This window comes from Protopterus annectens, chromosome 17.part0 (assembly GCF_019279795.1).
Source record: "Protopterus annectens isolate FY-2018-M chromosome 17.part0, PAN1.0, whole genome shotgun sequence".
Lineage (NCBI taxonomy): Eukaryota > Metazoa > Chordata > Ceratodontiformes > Protopteridae > Protopterus > Protopterus annectens.
Genome location: NC_056751.1, coordinates 382,610,918 through 382,633,162, shown reverse-complemented (window position 1 = coordinate 382,633,162; position 22,245 = coordinate 382,610,918). Strand labels below are relative to the sequence as shown.

The window sequence follows — 22,245 nt, the reverse complement described above, 5'->3', positions numbered from 1 at the left end:
TGGATGTTTATTTCTTTTCTGAGCACTTTTTTCTGCAGATGTTATGGTTACGTGGTTAATTTATTTATAAAGTCTTATGTTTGGGGTTTGAAAAAAAAACCTAAGTGGTGATTTTGTTTCATATGGTTCTTCCCTTGTTTTGTATGTATCCTGCAGCAGTTGGCCCACTGGCGTGGATTGTACTTGTACACATTACTGAGATCTGTGTTGCTCAGCTGCTGAAGTCAACTTAAGGTGGACATGTAAGACACTGACCCTGTTAACTGGTGTGGGGAAAGTGGTTGCGTGCTGCTGCTGTGTAGTTTGTCAGTTGGAGTGCATAGACTTACAACTCCTAAAAATGCAGTTGTCAACCTGTGTTGCTTACAAGGTTTTTGTGAGGATATGTAACTTCTGCGCTTTCTTTCATCTGCATGTTGTCAATCGGCATATGTTTTCATCACCACTTGTGTCCCTGTTTGAATTTCAGTTGTACACATTTCTCACATCTTGGCTGTTAAGTTCTTGCACAGTACTTCTGGACATTTAAGATATTCTCTCTCTCTCTTTGACATTTAAGATATTGAGGGTGTTTTTTGTTTAGGAAAATACTGATTCTGTGCTGCATCTCATTTGCCAGTTGCACGGTAGAAAGTTAACTGACGGAGGAAAGTACTTTGTATGCAGCTGTCTCGTTCGTCATTTGGACAGCATTATATTTTAACTACTTATCTATTTACACTTAAATTCACACTGACAAAATAGAGTTCAGTCACACACACCTTCCAAACAACTTGCGCAAACATATTTTCACAGAAGGGATGAAAATATGTTAGCTGCAGTTAAGATAAAGCAACAGGAGAGTAAAGTGAAAGTGAATACCTTCATCAAGGATAAGAGAAAGAAAGAGGTTAAGACAGTGTTCTGGCATCCTAGTGAAGTCACCATAAAACCAAAGCAAAATAGGTGGCTTTGTGAAGTTGCAGTGATGTTTAGGTGATGGAAAAAAATCATAGTTAAAAGTGGACAAAAATAGGCGAAATAGGTAACAGTGAAAGAAATAAAAATAGTAAATGGACAAAACGTTTGCAAAGAACAATGATAACGTGGGACAGACCATTGTTTCTTAGTCATGTGAATAAAAAGAAGAAAAAGGAAGTGGATATCAGGTTCAAGCAGCTATAGGAAACTCTGGGAAGAGGGGTGACTTCACAAACATTTTAATAAAAAAGTTAGGCATTCTATAAGCCCTCACAAACAAAGACAGTGAAGATAAGCTACTGAGTAGCAACAGAAACACCAGAAGAGGTGAAATCAATGAAACTAATCTAAAAGCTTGGTACAACAAATATTTTTCAGAGAACTAATAAAAACATCTGCTATGCCACTGAGTTTTATTCACCGATTCAAAATATAGAACAAAAACTAAAGACACAATACATTCCATTTAGTTAACAGCAACATGTACACTCAAGTACCAACCACATGATTGTAAGAGACTACAGAATGGTCTGTGCCACTTTACTGATGAGAAAAGTAAAGGATAATCCCTTAAAATAAAATGTGATGTCTAAAATGGAGTTAGCTACAATGTTTTAGTGGTTTACTGTCTCTATGTATGCTGTTAAGTAGTCTCAAAACCCTCAGCAGAGGTTATCATAATGGCTTAATCTCAAACCTCTGGGGTTCAAAAACCTTGCTACCATGTAACCAATCTAGACTTGGCTTAAAAAAAACTTCTTTAAGGTTGGTATACCCCTAACTTCAACTAGAAATGTATTCTAATGACAAGAAGCTCTCACAACAAAAAAAAATTTCTCTATAACATACTCGGTATTTTCGATAATAGCACATTGAGGTTTATTTCTAGTTAGGATCTGACTTGAATAAGAAAATGCACAAGGTGTCATTTAGCACCATGTCATGAAGGCATTTATACATCAACATGGTATCAGTGCTCTGCAGTCTGTAACTAATAGTATACAGTTGAATCCCTGTGAACCTATCTGTTTAGAACATGCCCATAACACTTAACACATCTCTTAGCATAAAACTTCTACTGATGCCCCTGACACTGCAAGAACAAAACAACCTAGCATTAACAAAATAGTGCCCTACATCTTATGCAAAGTAATTAATTTAAAGTACTTTTTCTGCCACATGCCTGCTGGCCATCAAATTGCTGTCATGGCTGCTCATTCGTTTGCCTTTTAAGGTGGGAGTTCCTATACCCATTTGCCCCTCTCTGGAGTAACAACAACAGTAGCCTATATGCTCCATAATCAGGCACAAGCAGTCTTTAGCATGGTCATCAACTCAGTAGCCATGGGTGGATTTTTGTATTCCAAGTCTCTAACCTCACCCCTCTTAGGGGTGATGTACAAAGGGATAATGCACGGAAATTGTGGAAGCAGGACCCACTTAATACCCCGTTGCAAGAGGCCTACCACACCCCTGGAAAAATATATAAAATTACAACTAATAGTGCCAAGCAAATTACCTTTGACAAAAACAGGAATCTCTTGCCCGTAACCCTAAACAGTTTTGGAAGAAAATCAAACTTACTTATCAAGCTTTCACTTGTACACACCACAAACCCTCTCCATCCATCCATCCATGCATCCACAATTCCCTTTTTCTATTTTTGTATATGGGTTTTGGGGGGTGGTCCATATCAACAGTGACAATCATCTACAGTAAGTACTCACACCACTGGGTGGCTAGCCCTGCCACTATAGCTCTCCAATGCCACAAATAAATGTGCACACATATACACACACGTTAAGTCCAATTTAGTGTGTCTATTCGAACCACTGCACATCTTTGTAATGTTTAAGGAAACCACTGCACCAACTGAAAATCCATGGGAACACAGGCAAGATATGCAGACTCCACACAAAAGGCACCCCTATCCACAAATTGAACCAGAGAGCCTCTTGCTATGAGGTGACAATGCTATCTGCTGTGTCATTGTGCCACCCTTGTACAAACCCTGTACCTCTTCCTTTAATAGCTTTGCCAATTAATATAAACATGATTTAATTACTAGTATAAAACAAATCACAAGTCACTTCTTAAATTAGAATCAGAATCACATTTATTGGCCAAGTATGCATGCATACAAGGAATTTGACTCCGTTTTCGGTGACTCTCCAAGTATGAATTACAAAAACGACATGAATACAACTATTACGAAAAAGATGAACAAAATACATGCAACTATTAAGAACAAGACAAAAAAGTAAATATATGTATACATAAAGTGCAAAGCGCAACTCAGTGCAAGAAATACTGAAATAATTCTGAAAGGAACAAGTATTAACAATATGTAAACAATACTGCAGAATCTCAGAGTCTTGGGAAAAACTCATGTTCAACAAGCCCCTCAGCCTTGGAAAATCTGTGCTCGTTAACCCTAAATATTACCACATATAGTAAATGCAGAGAAGTGAAAGCCATGTAAAAGATACCAAGTATCTATCACAAAAATTAATAAATCCATCTCTAAGATTAGAAAACTTGATTTCACCTTCCTGAAACTAGGCAGCAGAAAAAATTGCAAAGCCTAACCATTCATTGCCTATCCTTAACAGCCAGCAAAGTACATCCTGCTTTTAAACTCAATATCATTATTCCTCTGCATAAAACATCTACTCCTGTCTCCATGAAGGACTACAAGCTCATTTCAAATATTTGTCCCATCACTAAAAACACTACACAACCAATTCCTGAAACAAAAAAAAAAACAGCTATGGTTTACCCAGAGATCAGCAGCATGGTTTCTTTAATGTTTTTTTAAAGACAATATGGACTTAATTGTGACCATCTGGAATTTTGAGAGCTTTACAAGTTGCCAATAGTAAAATATACCAAAACAACAAACCAGGAAATGTAGGCAGGAGATCTACGTTCAAACTGCACTCATAAAACATTATCCACTGATAATAACGACCCAAAATAAACACAGAAGCAGTTTAATTAACATGAAGTGCTTTTCGTCTCACTTACAGCGAGACTTCCTCAGATCTCGCTATAAGTGAGACGAAAAGCACTTCACGTTAATTAAACTGCTTCTGTGTTTATTTTGGGTCGTTATTATCTGTGGATAATATATTCTATGAGTGTAGTTTGAACGTAGATCTCCTGCCTACATTTCCAGCTTTACAGATTGGTTGAGATCCAAAATTGAACTGAGTTCCCCCATTTTCTTTGGCACTAAAAAAAAAAAACTTGAGTAGACTTTGGACCCTAACTGGTTTTTGGGGACTGGTTGGATTACTATTTTTCTACCGGCTTTGAACCTTCCACAACTGCTGGTTCCCACTGAATGGGGGGGGATATCGGGAATCACTTTCTTCTTTATGGGAGGACATGAAAAGGGAATGGAAAGCTTCTGGAAATTATATTTTGCACCAAATTGTCTTTTGTTAAATCTTTCCAGGCTTGGGGGTGCAGCAATAAGTATGCTCTGTCTACCTCCAGAGTGCAGCAGTCGGGCAAGCCTTCAGGGATGCTGATTGGGCCTTTCTGTAAAGGGAACATGGAAACCCTTATGCAGCCCACCTCTGCCTCTAGAGTAACATCCACTGGGAATCTCTCCACCTTTGCCATATGGAGGTCTATTACCAGGAGAATTCCGAAAAAGAATTCTGTGTTTTATGAAACCACATCTTTTTCCTGCTCTCTGATCTCCCTGGAGTAGGATCTTTAAGGCACAGAAAAACAAATGCCTACTGCAGACAGAATCTTACCATTCTGCTAGCTCTTGGTCAACTTGTCTTTCATTTTGGGCCCAAAAAGTGTGAAGCTGTTGTAAAAAACATTGATGAAGGATGTCTTAAAGACTTCCACAACATCACAAAGATGCATCCAGGCATTCCATCTTACAATAAGACCTGTGTCATTGGCTGCATTAGAAATGAGACACATGACTAAATTAGAGATTGACTGCAGAATTGATAGTTGGGAGTCCACAGTCTTTTGGATATCCACAGGCAAAACTCAAGTCCCTCTGAAATCTAATGACATGTGCAAGATAGTTCGTGACCAGAGTACAATGGCCACTAATGAGTATGTCCACTTCCTGGACCTGTCCAATGGCTCAGACTCCCTGCTAGGGAGATGGACAGAGGAACTCTCTTCAGACAATTCCTTTTTTGTAGCTGGTGCTACAACCATGGCATATACTAGAGGACCTTTACTCCAATGCTTCCTGTCTTACAGAGTTGCCAAAATCCTATCAAGTTTCTTGGAGATGGGCTCCACCACATCAGGGTCCGTCCAAGCCCACTGCACCATTAGGTCAACTAGTGGATACATGGGTGGTACCACCCAGCATGATGTTGAGTCAGAACCAAAGGCTTCCAAAATACAGATTCTTTTCATGAGTGATCTTCGATGAACCATTCCCCCTCAGTATTTCGTGAGTTCAAGAATTTCACCAAAGGTGACATCTTCTGAGGGGGACCTGAGTGAACCCTCACCGTCATCCATATCTGTAGACTTCTCCCCCAGAGTCTTTCATGGAAGACATGTGATTTTGCTTTCATGTTTATTTCTTGTGCACTGATTCTGTTGGGGGTGTGATTTCTCTTCCTCTGGGCAAGTAATCAAGGAGCCTAAATCCTCACCACTGACACTTGTGAGGGACGTTCACTTGGAACAAAAATAGATTCACACAGTATTTCCAGATGCAGCTCTCTGCACTAAGCACAATTTTCCCTTAAGAGCACACAGGGAACACACTCAGTCTGAGGACTGGGTTTTCCTCTCTCTCCCTCTCACCAGGCCCCCAATAAGACTCCCCACTGGCACAGCTACAGAGTTGAGTCCTCAGCTGAGTGTCCCAGGCTACGTCCTCCACCACACTTTCTGTGAAACCAGTGCTGTGTGTCCCTGCTCAAAGCAGCTGACACACACACACTCTGAGATTTGATTTTCTCACACAAACACACACACACACACACACACACACACACACCTGGGAATGGCAGGCACAGATTCACTAGCTATGGCCCTCTGCCCAGACTATCTGATAGTTACTACCACCAGGACACTCCAAAGCCAGCTACTCTAAGGCTCTTACAAGGGCACCCAATTATAGTGGGCAAAAGTAATATTAATACAAATTGTAGTGTTGACAAAACAGCAAAGCTTTTATGAGTGGCCACAGTGTTACCAAATAAATATAAGTACTCTCAACGGTTAAAATATTCTCTAAAGGACCAGCCACATTGAAAAGTTTAAATATATTTAATAATAAATAATAAAATAACATGAAGATACTAAATATCTATTTACAATAAAGCACCAGAGTTTCAATGCAGGAAATATTAAAACAACACAGATGAATAGATTCACACAGATACAGAAAAACAGTACTATTCCCTAGTTACTAAAGCAAGGCAAGATGAAGTGGGTGAAAGATCCTTCATTGTCAGGTTTGAAAAACAGACTGCTCTGAGGTTTCTATCTCATCTAGTATTAAAACATCATTTCAGAGCTGGATTACAGAATGACATCACATACATCCAGTCATCTGACTTCTGGTTCCCATACTACCCCCTTTACTATAAACTGAACCAGAATATCGCACATATGATAGAGCTTTGCTAAGATGTGTTACAGCATCTTGAAGCCATAAACCCTTTTCAACACTTCCACCCTTCCAAGGTAGCAACTAGTTCACTGTAAGGACAACACAGCAGGATTCCTAGTCCTCGTTTTTATAGACATTCTGTCTCTGGCTGCAATCAGAACTGTAAGATACAATCTTTATGGCTTACCAGGTAATTTAATTTCAGACTATTTTTCAAGTTAACTGGACTGAGATTAACCACTTCTTTTCCAGTATTCTCGGATACAATATTAATTTCAACAGTTAAATACAAGAACATATAGGTGTATTTCTTTTTCCTGTCCAGCAGGACCCACTGTTGGTACATTTCTTAACACAAGCAGCTTTACAAATCCATTTTCAACATTAGCACCTGTACAAATCAGTATGAAATACAAATGCCATAACATTATTTACAAAACTCCAGTTATGCTCCCATACGTTACACATCCACTGCCCTACTTCTCTCCTAGCATAGCTGGCAATACCTCATATCATCACAGGGGGAGAGATGGCTCAGAATCAGCCAGAGTTAATTTAGTAAGCTGTTTCAGTAGTCTGTGGTGCAACTGTCCCTGTCTAGCAGGAAAAAAGATAATGACGTCAGAGGATCTAGCTCGGGCATGGATGGAACCAAACTTGGAGAAAGCATCCTCTCTCTGGTTAAACTTAGACCTGTTTCAACAATATCAAAGTCTGAAGCTGCCAATGGAACCAAGGATCTCCCTGGATCTGAACAAGAGAGAGAGAAAGAGAGAAACCTCAACTCCTAGCTCCCAGGCCCAAAAGTTGACATCAGACCCAAGCTGTCTAGTGCCATAGCACCCAAGGAAGAGATGGTTTCAAGAATCTCTGGGTTAAACTCTCCCCCAGAAGTCAATACTGATGTTACAGCTCATAGTCCTGGGGAGCCACCAACTCCTATCTACACAGCAAGGGTGCTGGCAAAGAAAATGCACTTTTTCCAGTGCCACAACCTGGCTCTTCCAGTGCCCAGACCACTAACAGAATATGGGTCATCTGTGTTGCAGTCACGGTTCTATCTTTCTGTACTATAGGGTCTGATACAAAGAAACAGTAATAGTGGAGTTTCATAAGGATATAATACACAATATATTACTCATTATCAGAAAACTTTTTTGTGATACTGTTGACATTACTTGCAAATCCATATTGTTTTCAACAAAAACAATCATGCCATGCATTAAAAAGTAAGTGGGAATAATTTGATCATTGACGGAATAAGATTATTCTCATCTGAGAACTGGAATGTAGCACTCTGTCACCGCTGCTGTTTTGTCTTGCTCTTAATCCGTTAAGCTGTCTACTTAAATTAGGTAATGACTACAATTTGGTTCCAAGAAAACAAAAAAGTGTAAAAGCTTCTCATCTTTTTGTGGATGATTTAAAACTGTATAATTCATCAGATGAGGAGCTGAAAGCACAGCTGCAAGTGGCCAAATCTTTTTCAGATGATATAAGAATGTCATTTGGTCTTGATAAATGTGCAAATGCAACCTTTCAAGCAGGAAAGACACAGCACCAAGAAAGCATCAGTTTGGGACAGGAAATAAACAGGATATCAAAGAGCTTGAGCAACAGGGAGTTTATAAATATTTGGGTAATGATGAAGGATCAACAATAAAACATGAACAAATGTAAATAAATCTTAGTAAGGAATATTTTAGAAGACTAAAATTAACACTGAAAACAGCCTTGACATCTACAATCAAAGTCTAAGCTATACATTAATTTGCTCTTCTTAGCCTAATTTACAGTTGTGGAGTGATTTACTGGCCCCAAAAGATGTTGGACTGGTTGGAGAGGAAAACAAGAAGGATGCTTCATGCTTATCAAATGATTTATAAAAATCAGTGTATGCCAAGATTACATATTCCCTGTACTGAAGAAGGTACGGGCCTCCTTGAAACTGATTGCATATATAGATCTGCAATAATAGGACAGCATACATATCTGTTGACCTCACAAGACCCAAATGAAGTGAAAGTTTTAAAACATGAAGAGAATAAGGTAAATGACTTCCCTGCTTTGTTTAGCAAAAGCAAATCGGTGTCAAGCGTGAATGGAAATCAAACCAGAAGTAGATAAAAATCAGGCAGCATCTGAATATGTCAAAAAGCAAAAGAAAGAATGTAAGGTAAGGATTAGATGAGAAGGCAAGAAATGTGGAAAATTAATGAATATAGTTGCAAGTATAGTAAACTCTTGGAACAACCTCATGTTGATCAGGATCGAATGTAGGAATGATTAAGGAGAGGTGAATTTAAACCAAAAGATGAAAGGTTAATATTGGCAGCCCAAGATAGTGGACCATATATATACGTTGGATTACTAAGTCCATTGAACATGTGGGAGAAACAGACAAATGTAGGTTTTGTAAAACAGAACTGCACATCTTGTTGCTGATTGTGATATGCTAATGGCAGATGGACTGGCAGATGGACTGTATACTGAAGGCCATAATAACGTGCCAAGACCGTTACACTGGGGATTGTGCAAACATTATAATACTGAAGTAGCTGAAAAACATTGGAAATGTAAGCCACAAAGTATTATACAAAATAGTGAAGTTTATATCACAAGGAATCACCCATGACCAAGAATTTAAAAAACAGATGCTAGAAAATCAGATATAGTAGTTCATGAAAAAAAGACAAAAGTAGCATTGATCATTGAAATTACTACACTCAGTGACAACAGTGTCTTATGTACAGAGAGACACAAATTCACAAAATACCAGGATTTGCTGGCAGCAATGAGGGTAATGTGGGCGGAGAACACCCAGACAGTTACAATAGTAGTAGGAGCAATGGGCCTTATAAAAAAAATTTACAATCTTACTTAGATTTGTTACCAACACATGTAATGCCATATGCCATATTAATTACAGAAGGAGTTGTTACTGGGTACATTGCAGGTGCTGGGAAGAGTACTTCTGGTTAACATCAAAGACCAGAAACAATACTAATTTCATGAACTTTAATCATACTTTGACTAAGGAATGGGATCCATTCCCATCATGGTATAAGAAACCCAAAAGACTTGGAGAAATTAAAAAAAAAGGGGAGTAACAAAAATACTGGCGTTTCATCAGGATATGGTACAGGTTCATGGTAAAGGTACTAGGCTATTAGCCCTAGGGCCTATATAAGCCTAGCCAAAACGGTACCCTGGCTTTTGCCACCCAAGAAAATTATTTTCCTTTGCCCCTGTCGAGCAGAGCCACAGAAGTAATCCCTGGGGTGAATTTCCTATTTCCCATCCAATCATCAAGATATTTCTTGAAGAGTGCTAATGAGGAGCTCTGTTTGACATAGATAGGTAGTCTGTTCCAGAGTATGGGAAGTCTCTGGGACAGGAATCTATCCCTCCAGCATGTTCTGTTTATTGTGGTGACAAGGTTTAAGTCCCTAGAGCGTGTAGCTCGGAGGGATTGGGATTTCTTTAAGTGGAGCATGTCCAACAGCTCTGGGTTTGACATAGCTTTGTATGTTAGGCAGAGATCGCCTCTGAGTAGGCGATATGCGACGGAGTAAAGCTGGAGTTTTTTGAGACGGTCTGTGTAGGGCATCTGTTTGAGGCCAGTAATCCTCTTTGTGAGGTATTTCTGTGTCCTTTCCAGTTGTTGTAGATGTCTTGTGAGGTACATACCAAAAGGGGTGTTGTACTCTATAATGGGTCTAATGAGTGATGAGTAGAGGGGAACAATGACCTCTTTTTTTCTGGACGAGAAACCTTTTGTGATGAGGTGAGCCACGTAGAAGGATTTCCTGACCACTGTGGTGATTATCAAATGAGAGACTACTGTCCGCCTGTGTCCCAAGGTTGGCTTTAAGTAGACTACCACTTATGTGGTAGTTCATGGGTACAGAGTTTTTACCAAAGAGGATGATAATACTCTTTTTGGCATTGAGCTTCAGGCCATGGCTTTGACACCAGGCATCTGTCTCAGTGAGGCCCTTTTGTAGTATGTCCACATCGATAGGAGTTTCAATTATGTTTATGCAAGATATTTCTCATTATCAGAAAATATTTGGATACATTGTTGACACTATTTGTAAACCCAGATTGTTTTCAACAAGAACACTCATTTCATGTGTCAAAAAGTAAGTGGGAATAATTTGATCATTGATAGAATAAGGTTATTCTCATCTGACAGAACCAGAATGTAGCATAGTACATTTACTACACGATCAAAGGGAACAACATGAATTCACAGACGTTGATTCTGGAGGAAAAAAAGGCACAGGTGATCGGTTTGTTTGCATGAGTGGTTAAGTATGCCAACCAAAAGAAGGGCAACATTCATAACCCTACATGGACTTTTGCAACACTGCTCTACACAGAAATATGACTATATACACTAAATAATATAGAGATACTATTAAGATGTAAACATAAGTGCAAAATGACTATTGGATAAGTTGTAGAGAGTGGCGGTGCAAAATGTGCCAAGAGGAATTAGATGAGCAATGGTTTATTGGCCATTATACCATGACCCCCCATTAATATTCCAAAATGTGCACACTGATTGGTCAGCGTGCATGTTGTATATTGACTTATACTAATGGAAAAAGGTCAGGTCGCCCGGACTTTTTCCATTAGTACAAGTCTTTTTTAAAACACTGTCTCTCTATGTTGAAGGAGTTTAACATAGCAAGACAGGTTTAAAAAAAGCAACGGAGATCTCCGTTGCTTTTTTAACGCTGTCTCGCTATGTTAAACTCCTTTAACATAGCGAAACAGTGTGTAAAAAGCAACAGAGATCTTGCTTTCTCCATTGCTTTTTTTTAAACCTGTCTCGCTATGTTAGATGGGTTTAACATAGCTAGACAGCTTTAAAATAAGCAACGGAGATCTCCGTTGCTTATTTTAAACCTGTCTCGCTATGTTAAATCCATTTAACATGGTGAAACAGTTTGTAAAAAGCAATGGAGATCTTGCTTTCTCCATTGCTTTTTTCAGAACTGTCTCGCTATGTTAAATGGGTCTAACATAGCGAGACAGCTTTAAAATAAGCAACGGAGATTCTCCGTTGCTTTTTTTAAAGCTGTCTCGCTATGTTAAACCCATTTAACACAGCGAAACAGTAAAAAGCAATGGAGATCTTGCTTTCTCCGTTGCTTTTGCCCCCAGCTCTGATGTACTGCGTAGGCATACGCATGCGCAGTACATCAGAACTGCCGCAGAGTACCAGACAGCTGCGGAAGGGCAGCAAGGAGGCATTATACAATGCCATTATTTAAGAAAAGTAATTATTTTTTTTCTTAAATAATGTCATTGTATAATAGCAATAACCCACTTCTGGGTGTGGGTAATGCTGGATTTACCCACGGTTGGGTTTGTTTGGCCACTCGGGCTTCGCCCTCGTGACCAAACCACGCCAACCATGGGTAAATCTAGCATTACCCACACCCAGGCATGGGTTATTGTTATAATATCAAACTATATTAGCAGCCCAAAAGGAAGATGTGTTCTTTGTACTCATGATTGTAGAACTCAGTTGTCTGAACACTCCGAATAGATGGAAGAAGTGGGGAAGGATGTTCAAAGCAAAAGAAGTACTTCAAGCTACAGCAATGGTATTATGAGTAAGAAACCTCAAAAAGAGGTTAAAAAAATTAATAAACAAAGCAAATGTGCATAAGGGCAACACAGGGGTGTACGGATCAGCTTTTCTAGCTTCTTCAGAAGTACAACAGAAAAACATGCTTTTTTATTGGCAGTTTTATTATGGCATGCTTCTGAAATCCATTATTTGCTGAGAACCCAATTTTACTTTCAGCAGAAAACAAACATCAGCATCTGCTTTTACTATACCTGGTAATCCATGCATGAATATGGACGGGGTCCTTGACAGAAACAGAAGTGTGACATTAGATGATATTCCAAGTAGAAAGAAGCACACAGCTGCAGACATGGAGGAGATGGTCAATGCAGTGCGAGCACCAAACAAATCTCCAAACCTAGACAGAGAAAACAGTTATACACTTTTAGTACAGAAGGCATGGACTCTGAATGAATGTTTTTGTACATCTGCAAAAATCCCTGGAACTTAAATTTGTAAGAACAAGGAAATGCTATTGAATTTTCATTTGAATCACTGACCAAATACAATTCAGTTAAGTTGTGTAAAGTATACAATCTGATGAGTAAAACACACATAGCCAAATATAAACTTAAGGTAATACGTTTTCCAAAGACTAGCTTAACAGCAAGTCAGCCTAGCATCAGGCATGATTTACAGTTGGGAGTTCACATGAACATTCAGACCAAAAACTGCTCACACTAAAGCATGTTGCATCACAGAATAAAGCATGTTGCATCACAGAACGGGAATAAAAGTGAACTATTCTTGAGATTCACTTCAGTTTTTTTTTCTCCAACTTGTATTTTTGCATGTATGAACTTTACGGATTCCAAAGGTTAGAAAGGAGACGCAGTCTTGTTTAGTTCCTGGGAATGCATAAAAGTACAGTTTTGTACCTACCATAAATGTAGATGTTCGAAGATCCACATTGCTGCAGTCCTTACACTTGGGTAGTCCGCTGTCCTCGGTCGGCCCGAATATCAAAGTATAAGGCTGACGTCAGTCAAGGCACATAAGACTGACATCAGGACGTCAGGGTACAAATGCGCATGACCGATGTCATATCCTCAGTCTTTTCTTGCCCCAGATGTCAGAAGACCCTAAAAAGAAAGGTCAAAACCAAAAGACAGCAAACAACCAACCAACCACCCTTGCACTAATAATATGTACAATATATACAATATACACAATATTTACAACCCAACCCACACAACCGCCTCTAACTACAGAGGGGAAGGAGGGAGGGTAAATTGGACTGCAGCAATGTGGATCTTCGAACATCTACATTTATGGTAGGTACAAAACTGTACTATGTTCTTCATCTCACATTGCTGCAGTCCTTACACTTGGGTAGAATCCCAAAGCAGAGGTAAGGGAGGATGGCAAAACTATAAAGCAGCAGGAGCTGCCAAAATGCCCTGTAAAATAGCAGTGGCAAAACCAGCCCTAGATTTAGAGTAAAGTGGAAGGTGATAATGCTTAGAGAAAGTATGCACTGAACTCCAAGTAGCTGCCTCCAAAATATCTTTAGTTGCCACCCCCCTTAAAAAAGCTGTTGAAGTGGCAGTAGCCCTAGTGGAATGAGGCCTAATCCCAGCTGGAATCTCCTTACCATGATGGGAATAACAGAAAGCAATGCAAAACCCAATCCACTTAGAAATAGTTTGTTTTGACACAGGCTTGCCCTGAGAACTCAAAGCAAAAGAAACAAATAACTGCTGAGACTGCCTGAACCCTTTAGTTCTGCTCAAATAATATCGCAACTGCCTGTGTACATCTAAAGTGTGCAAAATCTTTCCCCTTTATTTTGGGGATTTGCATAAAAAGTAGGCAAATGAATAGTTTGGTTTAAAGCCACACTAGAAACCACTTTAGGCATAAAGGAAGGATTAGTGCAAAGATACCCTATCCTTATGGAAAATTAAGAAAGGCTCAACCGCCATAAGGGCCTGTAATTCAGAAACCCTTCTTGCAGAGGTAATGGCCAACAAAAAAGCAGTCTTCCATGATAAATATTTCAACTCGGCAGTAGCTGCAGGCTCAAAAGGTTGTAGAGTGAGTTTCTCCAACACAAAATTGAGATCCCAAGCAGGAGTAGGAGCTCTACGTGGGTGTCTTATATTCTTTGCCCCTCTAAGAAATTGCTTGAACAAAGGATGAGAAAACAATGGTGGGTCACAGTCATAGTGAGCAGAAATTGCTGCAGCATGAACCTTAATAGAAGAGAAGGACAAACCTTTGTCCAGTAACTCAGTAAGATATTGAAGAGCCACACTTAAATTAGGCTCAGAAACATCAAATTCCTTTGCTGCACTCCAAAACAAAAATCTCTTCCATTTATCTGCGTACACTTTCCTTGTACTAGGCCTTCTGGCTTCCAAAATAACATTCAAAACTTGCTGTGGAAGTTGAGACCCTCCAGGGTTCAAAACAGAATATGCCAGGCTGTTAGGTGAAGAGAGTGAAGTTTGATATTGAGTAAATGACTGTTCTCCTGAGACAGCAGGTGTGGAATCAAGGCAAAGGCCATGGAGGCTCCGTACCAGACTTCTCAGTAATGGGTACCAGTGCTGTCGAGGCCAATCTGGAGCTATTAAAATCATCTTTGGCTTGTCCTGTCTGACCTTTAGGAGTACCTTTGGGAGGAGAGGTAGAGGTGGAAAGGCATACACATGAAGATTGCTCCAATTGAAAGAAAGAGCATCCACTTTCCAGGCTGTGGGATGAAACCTTTTTGTGCAAAACTTTGGCAGCTGGTAGTTTAGTGGAGAAGCAAACAGATCTATGTCTGGAGTTCCCCATGACACTGTCAATTTCTGAAATACATGAGGATCCAATTTCCACTCGTGGGGATCCATAATTCGTCTGCTCAACACATCTGCTAAGGAGTTCTGTGCTCCCGGCAGAAACCTTGCCTGAAGATTTAGCTGTAAACTGAGAGCAGTCTCCCACAAAATCATTGCTTGCCTGCATAGAGGATAAGAATGTGTTCCCCCTTGCTTGTTGATGTACCACATGACAGTTGTGTTGTCTGTTAGAATCAACACCTGCCCTGGAAGAAGTAAATCCTTGAAAGCTATTAATGCAAATTGGACTGCTAACATCTCCTTCAAGTTGATATGTAGATGTTGTAGTCTGGCAGGCCACGTGTCTTGTATCCACTTTCCATTTAGATGAGCTCCCCAAGCTTTGTCTGAGGCATCTGTCGTTAGAATCTGACTCGCCTCTGGCCGGGTCACAGAGAGTCCCTTGTTTAGGTGACATTCCTGAGCCCACCACAAAAATTTCTTTTGAATGCAAGGTATTATCTGAATGACAGTGTCCATATCCTGGCAGTGCTGTGTCCATACATTTTGAGATACCATTGTAGCTTCCTCATATGCAGTTTGGCATTGGGAAGCACCAGAATACAAGATGCCATGAACCCCAAGGCTTGAAGGACTGTCCTTGCAGTCAGCCTGGACTGATGAGACAATTGATGGAAGTAAAGGGAAAGATTCTTTTGTTTGTCCGGGGTCAAAAAGGCCATCTGGGATGCTGTATTCAGTCTTACACCCAGAAAGCACATGTCCTGAGAGGGTACTAGACTGGACTTTATTTCGTTCACAGAATACCCCAGGCATCTTAGCACTGCTATCACATATTGCAAATGATGAAGAAGTTCGTCCTTTCCTTGAGCCAGAATCAGGCAATCGTCCAAATAAGGATAAATCTGTATTCCTTTTAGCCTGAAGAAAGCTATCACTGGAGCCAGAACTTTCATGAACACTCTGGGCGCAGTAGATAAGCCAAAGGGCAATGCAGAGAACTGATAATGAGAAGTCCCAGCCCGAAAGCAGATACTTCCTGCAACTCAGTCTGATAGGAACATGAAGGTAAGCCTCCTTGAGATCCAGAGTTACCATCCAGTGATCTTTGCCCAGCAGAGGTAAAAGCTGTTGTAACGTCAACATTTTGAACTTGGGAATGTCCAGATAAGTGTTGAGGATAGATAAATCCAAAATTGGTCTCCACGTGTTCCCCTTCTTTGGTACTAGGAACAGGCGAGAATAAAATCCTAGGCCCACTTCTGGCAGAGGGACCGGCTGTATGGCCCCTATTTGAAGTAGCAGAGAAATTTGTTTGTGAGCCTCTATTCTTTGCTGAGGAGGAACGTCTGGCATGCCTTTGAAAGGAGGCAAGGTATGGAAATAAAACTTGTAACCTTGGTGTATGATATCCAATACCCATCTGTCTTGGGTAATTAAACTCCAATTTTCCTTGAAAAGAGCCAACCTTCCTCCCAAAGGTGCTGCCAGGCAGAAGGCTCTGGCAGCTGAAAAGGTAGGTCATTGGGTCTGTTTACGAAAGGACTGACCCCTGCCCTCACCCGAAGACTGTGCAGGTGAACTCCCTGTTCTAGGCCTGAAAGAGCCATGAGCTCTGCCCCTACCACGTCTAGATCTACCCCTAGACTGGGAATCATAAGAAGGATACGTCCACCCCTTGGTAGGCCAATTCCTACTAAACTTGGAGGCTGAACCTGCAAAAAATCTTTAACAGTCTGCATAGACTTAGCCTTGTCTTCCATTTTCTTTAAGACTGCCTCCACAGGTGAACCAAACAACACATCAGACTGTAAAGGAGCATCTAAAATCCTTGTCTTAACATGGTCAGATAAACTCTGATCCCTCAGCCAGGCGTGCCTGCGAAGAACTGACCCAGTGGCAGCCACCCTAGACAAGGCCTGTACAGCATCAAAACCACATTGCAAAGAATGCTTACCCACCTGTTCAGAAACATGTACCAAATCTTGTAACTCTTTACACTCAATACCTTCCGCCAGAGCATCTACCTTAGACTTCAATTGAGAAAGTAGATAGTTTTGGTATTTCAACATGTGAAACTGGCAATTTAAAGCCCTCATAGCTAGGGTGGAAGAAGTATAGACTTTCTTTCCCCATCTATCCAAAGCCCTGGCCTCCTTATCTGGAGGAACCGGATTTTTTACAACAGAAGCCTTGACACCCTTAGGCCCCTGACTAACAGTTTCTGGGTCCGCCCTAGGACTCTTAAAAAGATATTTATGAGCTTCAGGCACCCTGTAATACCTATCCGGTTTAACAGGAGCAGGAGGCAAAGAATCAGGATTAAGAGAAGCCTCTGCAAACACATCTTCCACAACATCCAGAACAGGAGGTATAGCCAAAGGCCTATGCTGGGGTAAAACAAAAATTCCCTAAGCCTTTTCCTGGAATCAGAGAAGTCCTGACCTTCCCACTTAAAATGTTCCCTCATGGAATGAAGAGTCTCTGAAAAAGAAAAATCCTCAGGAGGAGAAGCAGAAGGAGTAGAATCATCCACATCAGAATCAGAATAAGGAGAATACTCCTGCAAGTCTTCAGCCGAAGACTCTGAAACATCCGAAGCCTGCTCAAAACTCCCCAACTCAGGTTCCACCCTAGGTCTCTTATCAGGAGGGGGCAAAGAACCTCTAATCAAAGTAATCAAATCTTCTGCCATTTTAAGCATATGCTTCTTGGGCACAGATCCTGAAGAACTAGGAGTGACACCAACAGAAGCTAAACCTGGCCTGCCTCTGGGAGAAGCTTTGGAAACAGAAGGAGAGGGCCTAACCACCCTAGGAAGGGAGGGGAGTACAGTAACCTGAGAAGCCCCTTCAGCCTGACCTGCCTCCTGAGAGGCCACATCCTGCAATAAAAAGTCTCCCCCTGGGACTCCAGAGAAACCTCCGGCGGAACCCCCGGTTCCACCGACACCTCTAAAGAACCGGCGTCCGGTACGGACGGCTCTTCTTGCCTGGGCTTAGCTGCTTTGTCTTTGCGCTTCTTCGAAGAAGCGGGCGTCGGAGCATCCGATGGCATATTATAATTGCACCGCTTCCCGAAGACTAACCTGGCACAATCTAACCTTCGCTTAATAGTGCGCTTATTGAACCTAGCACAAAAGCGACACCCAACAACGTCGTGCTCAGGCCCTAAACAAGGAATACACAAAGTATGATAATCTCTATGCGGTATCTGTTTCCCACAAGAAATACAGTTATTCACTTTTTCTGACATCCGGTAAACCACTGAGGCAAGAAAAAACTAAAATATTCCCAACGGGTACTTAGCCAACTTTGACTCGGTCTGAAACTCCGAATTCGAAAAATTTCAGAACGCCGAACGGCACTTGCAACGCTGCTTCTGCATCGGACCATGCGGCAAAAAAGACTGAGGATATGACGTCGGTCATGCGCATTTGTACCCTGACGTCCTGATGTCAGTCTTATGCGCCTTGACCAACGTCAGCCTTATACTTTGATATTCGGGCCGACCGAGGACAGCGGACTACCCAAGTGTAAGGACTGCAGCAATGTGAGATGAAGAACATCTAGTACCACAGAATAAAAGTGATGAAGAGGAATCATGTAAATGCCCCAACATAGCCTTGTTTGTCTCATCCATGGGTTATCTGTATACAAAATATAAGGGCAAAAGCTACCATGGGAATGTAAAGTTAGGCTTTTTAAGATCCTCATAGATCAACAACCTAGTTAAGTACATATGAACCTATAGTCAATGTGCCATGCTCCAAAATAATTTTCAGTAGAGCCAGTGTTACAGCTGTACTACTTTCATCAAGCATTTCTCCTGCAAGAGGTCACAAGTCTCTAGCAGTTATATTAAAGTCTGGAAGAAAAGCAATTACAAGAGCAACTTAGGCATGACCACCTTTAAACAAACATGTCCAAACAGCGACCTTTGACAGCTGTGTGGACTGCAGACCATGCTGAGGCCAAGCTGCTTCTGCAGCATATTTCTAATGCAGAATGTTGAGCTAATTATGCCCTCTGTGGAGCTGCCGTTCATTCCAACAGGGATCACTTGTTGCACTTTGTTAAACATTTTGTCAGAAGTAGAAATGCATTAATTTGAATGATTGAATGACCTAGACAAGTGAAGTGAACTATGAGGAGATCTCATATTATCAAAGCTGAAAGAAGCTACATATTTACATTAATTTATACCAGCATGATTATGCATGCAACAAATAAGGAACGACAGATACATTGAAGACCGGTATGTTTCACATGGGACTCATTTGTGCTAAACTGTGTTGTAGACAAGTGCAGCTTGTCAGAATGTCAGGAATCAGGAGGATTATGCCCAAACCCGTGCCACAGAGGGAAAAAGCACTGACTGTGACCTTGATAAGTTAGTGACTTGGGTTCTGGAAAATCCTGTGCGAGAGGGAGAAGGTGACTGGCCAACACAATCTTTCCCATCCTCGGGGTAGGCAGGGAGTTTAAACTGCTGCACTACAGACCCCTAAAGGAAATGGGGGTGTGCATCATGCTAACAGATTGTGTAGGGATGTGCACTTAGTTCTGCAAGAATGTGCATGTGTAGTCACTGTCAGAGCTGAAGAGCACACGTACACTCATGTAATGAATGGTATAAGAGGTACTGTTATGGCTCAAGTCTGCGCATCAGCTACCAAAGAAAGGACTAGAGACATGCAGCTAAAAACATCTGAATCTGCTGTAGCTGATGGAAATAACTCCAACTCTCTGCTTCATTCTCATGCCCAAAACTTGGCCACAGCCAGCACTGATGGCAAAGAAATGGGGCAACCAGGCAAGATAAGATAAGGAAGACTAGTTGGTTTCAGGGATTAAAGAAATAAAAAAGAGAATCAAACGGTTGATGATTTGGCACAAGGGGTTTCAAGCAGTCATGTTCTGAACGATATTTTTTTCAGTATCAAATTCCTTCTCACCATCTACAATTACAGCCATGCAGAGGCTTTTCATGAAGCTCTTGCACACAATGCAAACACATACACTACAAGTAGGGCTGAGGTGTTTATCATAGGTAGTGTAATGATCTTTAAAGCAAACATTTGGTTACCTGAACATGTACTAAAGATATTTTTGGATGGGCATAGCAGGACAGGTAAATAAACATTAAAGAAAAGAGTCGGGTAGTTTGGCATTAAGGAGTCTAAGATTTATGCTCCAGTAAAGGTGTGTAGTACACAGGCAAAAGGCCATGCATTTCTATGTAGGGCATTCACTGCAGAATTATAATACAGTTACTTCCCAGATGGAATGCTAAAGTAGTACACCCCCCCCCCCCCCCCCGCCGGCAACTATAACATTTTCTGTATGTTAGAAAGCCGATAACATCTTCAGGAAAAGTAAGAAATTAAAATACTTGATTTATTCTGGTACCTACTTCTAATTAGCAACATGTTTTGTTTTTCTGGTGAATATTGCTGATGGCACTAAGTATGAAAATGGGATTACTATTCCTCAGCAGTTTTTTCAGTTTATCTGAAGACACAGAACATTGCTTTGGCACCACATTTACAACAGCAGTAGAACACCAGTGAGACATATTCCTGTTCAACTAATGCAAAATTCATTAAATGGTGTGAAGGTTGGAAAGAACTCGGCAGGGAGTAAATCTCTCCACTGAGCTACAGCAATCTCTGAACTAGCTATATAAAATCAAGATCACAGTGCAGGAGGAAAAGGCCCAGCATGGTGGCAGTGGGGAAGAGCTTTTCAACACACAGTAAAACAAGTTTAAACAATATGCACAAATGCAGTTTTACACTGCCTGTTTTTCTCCAAACTAACACTTTGTACTTTTTTGTGTCTATCATACACCTGCCCTGTAAATCACTTAATCTCCTACTACCCGACTGCAACTATAATATAATTTTGTGTAGGGATTATGTTACTGCAAGATAGCACATACAGAGAAAATGTATGTAGTAAATGAGTCAAGTATCATCATGTTATGAGTCGTCGTCCCAGTCCACTGAAACCAAAATCAAGAGGGCAAGTCCAACTCTCCTCACTCCCTAATGTTGACAAACTGGGTTTTCCATGGATCATGAACTATGATGAATAATGATTTATCCATGACTCCTAGAACCCAGCTTGATGAAACCCAATATATGTGCACATGTATGTACATCTGCATGTATACATATAGATACTGTAACAGGTTGGAGAGAGAAAATGTTGTACGAACATTCTCACAATAGTCATCCAAAAATACTTTGTATTAGTCAGTAATACCCTCTTAATTGTCAGCTACAATGCTATAAAAAGAGGTTCCCAGTCTTAGGGTATTCATGAAGGTAATTCTTCACCAGGAGGACCACCTGAAGGAAGAACCAAGAGGTGTGAGGTATATTGGCCTTATCAGGACTAAGTCAAGGAGTACAGCAAAGGGAATTACTGTGACAAACAGCGGGAATCAAGGCCTGGGTGGGGTCCTCAGACTAAAAACATATGGACAGCCTATTTCCTGGAGGGACTATACTGTAGATCAGTGTGTGTGCATGTACCTTTAAGAAGCATTTCCAGATGTAGCACATGCATATAAATACTAAGCACATGCAGGCAGCAGTGCCATTTTGAGAGAACAGCCAGAGTGTTAATATGTATGAGTGCGGTAGTCAGTCTGTCTATAAGTTTAAGTTACAAAGCCTCATTTCTGATGTGTTTGTGTGCAATAAAGCTGCTTGAACAGAACCAAGGAATGTTCATTTGTTTTATCCTGACCAGACGAGCAACATGGTGTCAGAACTGGGATTAGAAGAGCTACTTCTTCGAGCCATGAGGTACAGAATTGAAGGTGAAGGCAGATGAAGCAGGTTGAGTGAAAAGGAGCACAGAGAAGATATAAAGGGCCAGAAATGCGCTAAAGGTAAAGAAAACTGCACAGATGATTTATTTGGCAAAGAAAATTAAATGGCATATTTATAAAGCACAAAACACATTATTAATCAAATGAGTAACACAAAAATGTATTACTTAGCAAATGAAAGGGACAAACAGCATTATTAATCAAAGGAAATGTTTGAAACCATATTTGATAAAACTAGCAAAACTATTCATAAGGGGCTCAGAATTATCTTTAGTTTGCATAATGAACATGTTTAAAGTAAAACGGGCACAAGAAAAGTATAATGAGCATGATGAGAGATTAGAAGAGCATAACAAGTGCAACAAAAGGGCAAATTAAGGTTAAAGAGC

The 22,245-nt window shown here is 40.6% G+C and overlaps 1 protein-coding gene across 1 annotated transcript in view; it reads right to left on the bottom strand.

Annotated features, from left to right (window-relative positions):
- The window catches only part of LOC122791313 (solute carrier family 22 member 18-like), a 357,377-nt gene that overhangs the window by 56,194 nt on the left and 278,938 nt on the right, over positions 1-22,245 (bottom strand). Inside the window, exon 4 of the mRNA XM_044059016.1 lies at positions 12,437-12,582. Within this exon, the coding sequence (XP_043914951.1) occupies positions 12,437-12,582 (146 nt within the window). The remainder of the gene's footprint in view (positions 1-12,436; positions 12,583-22,245) is intronic.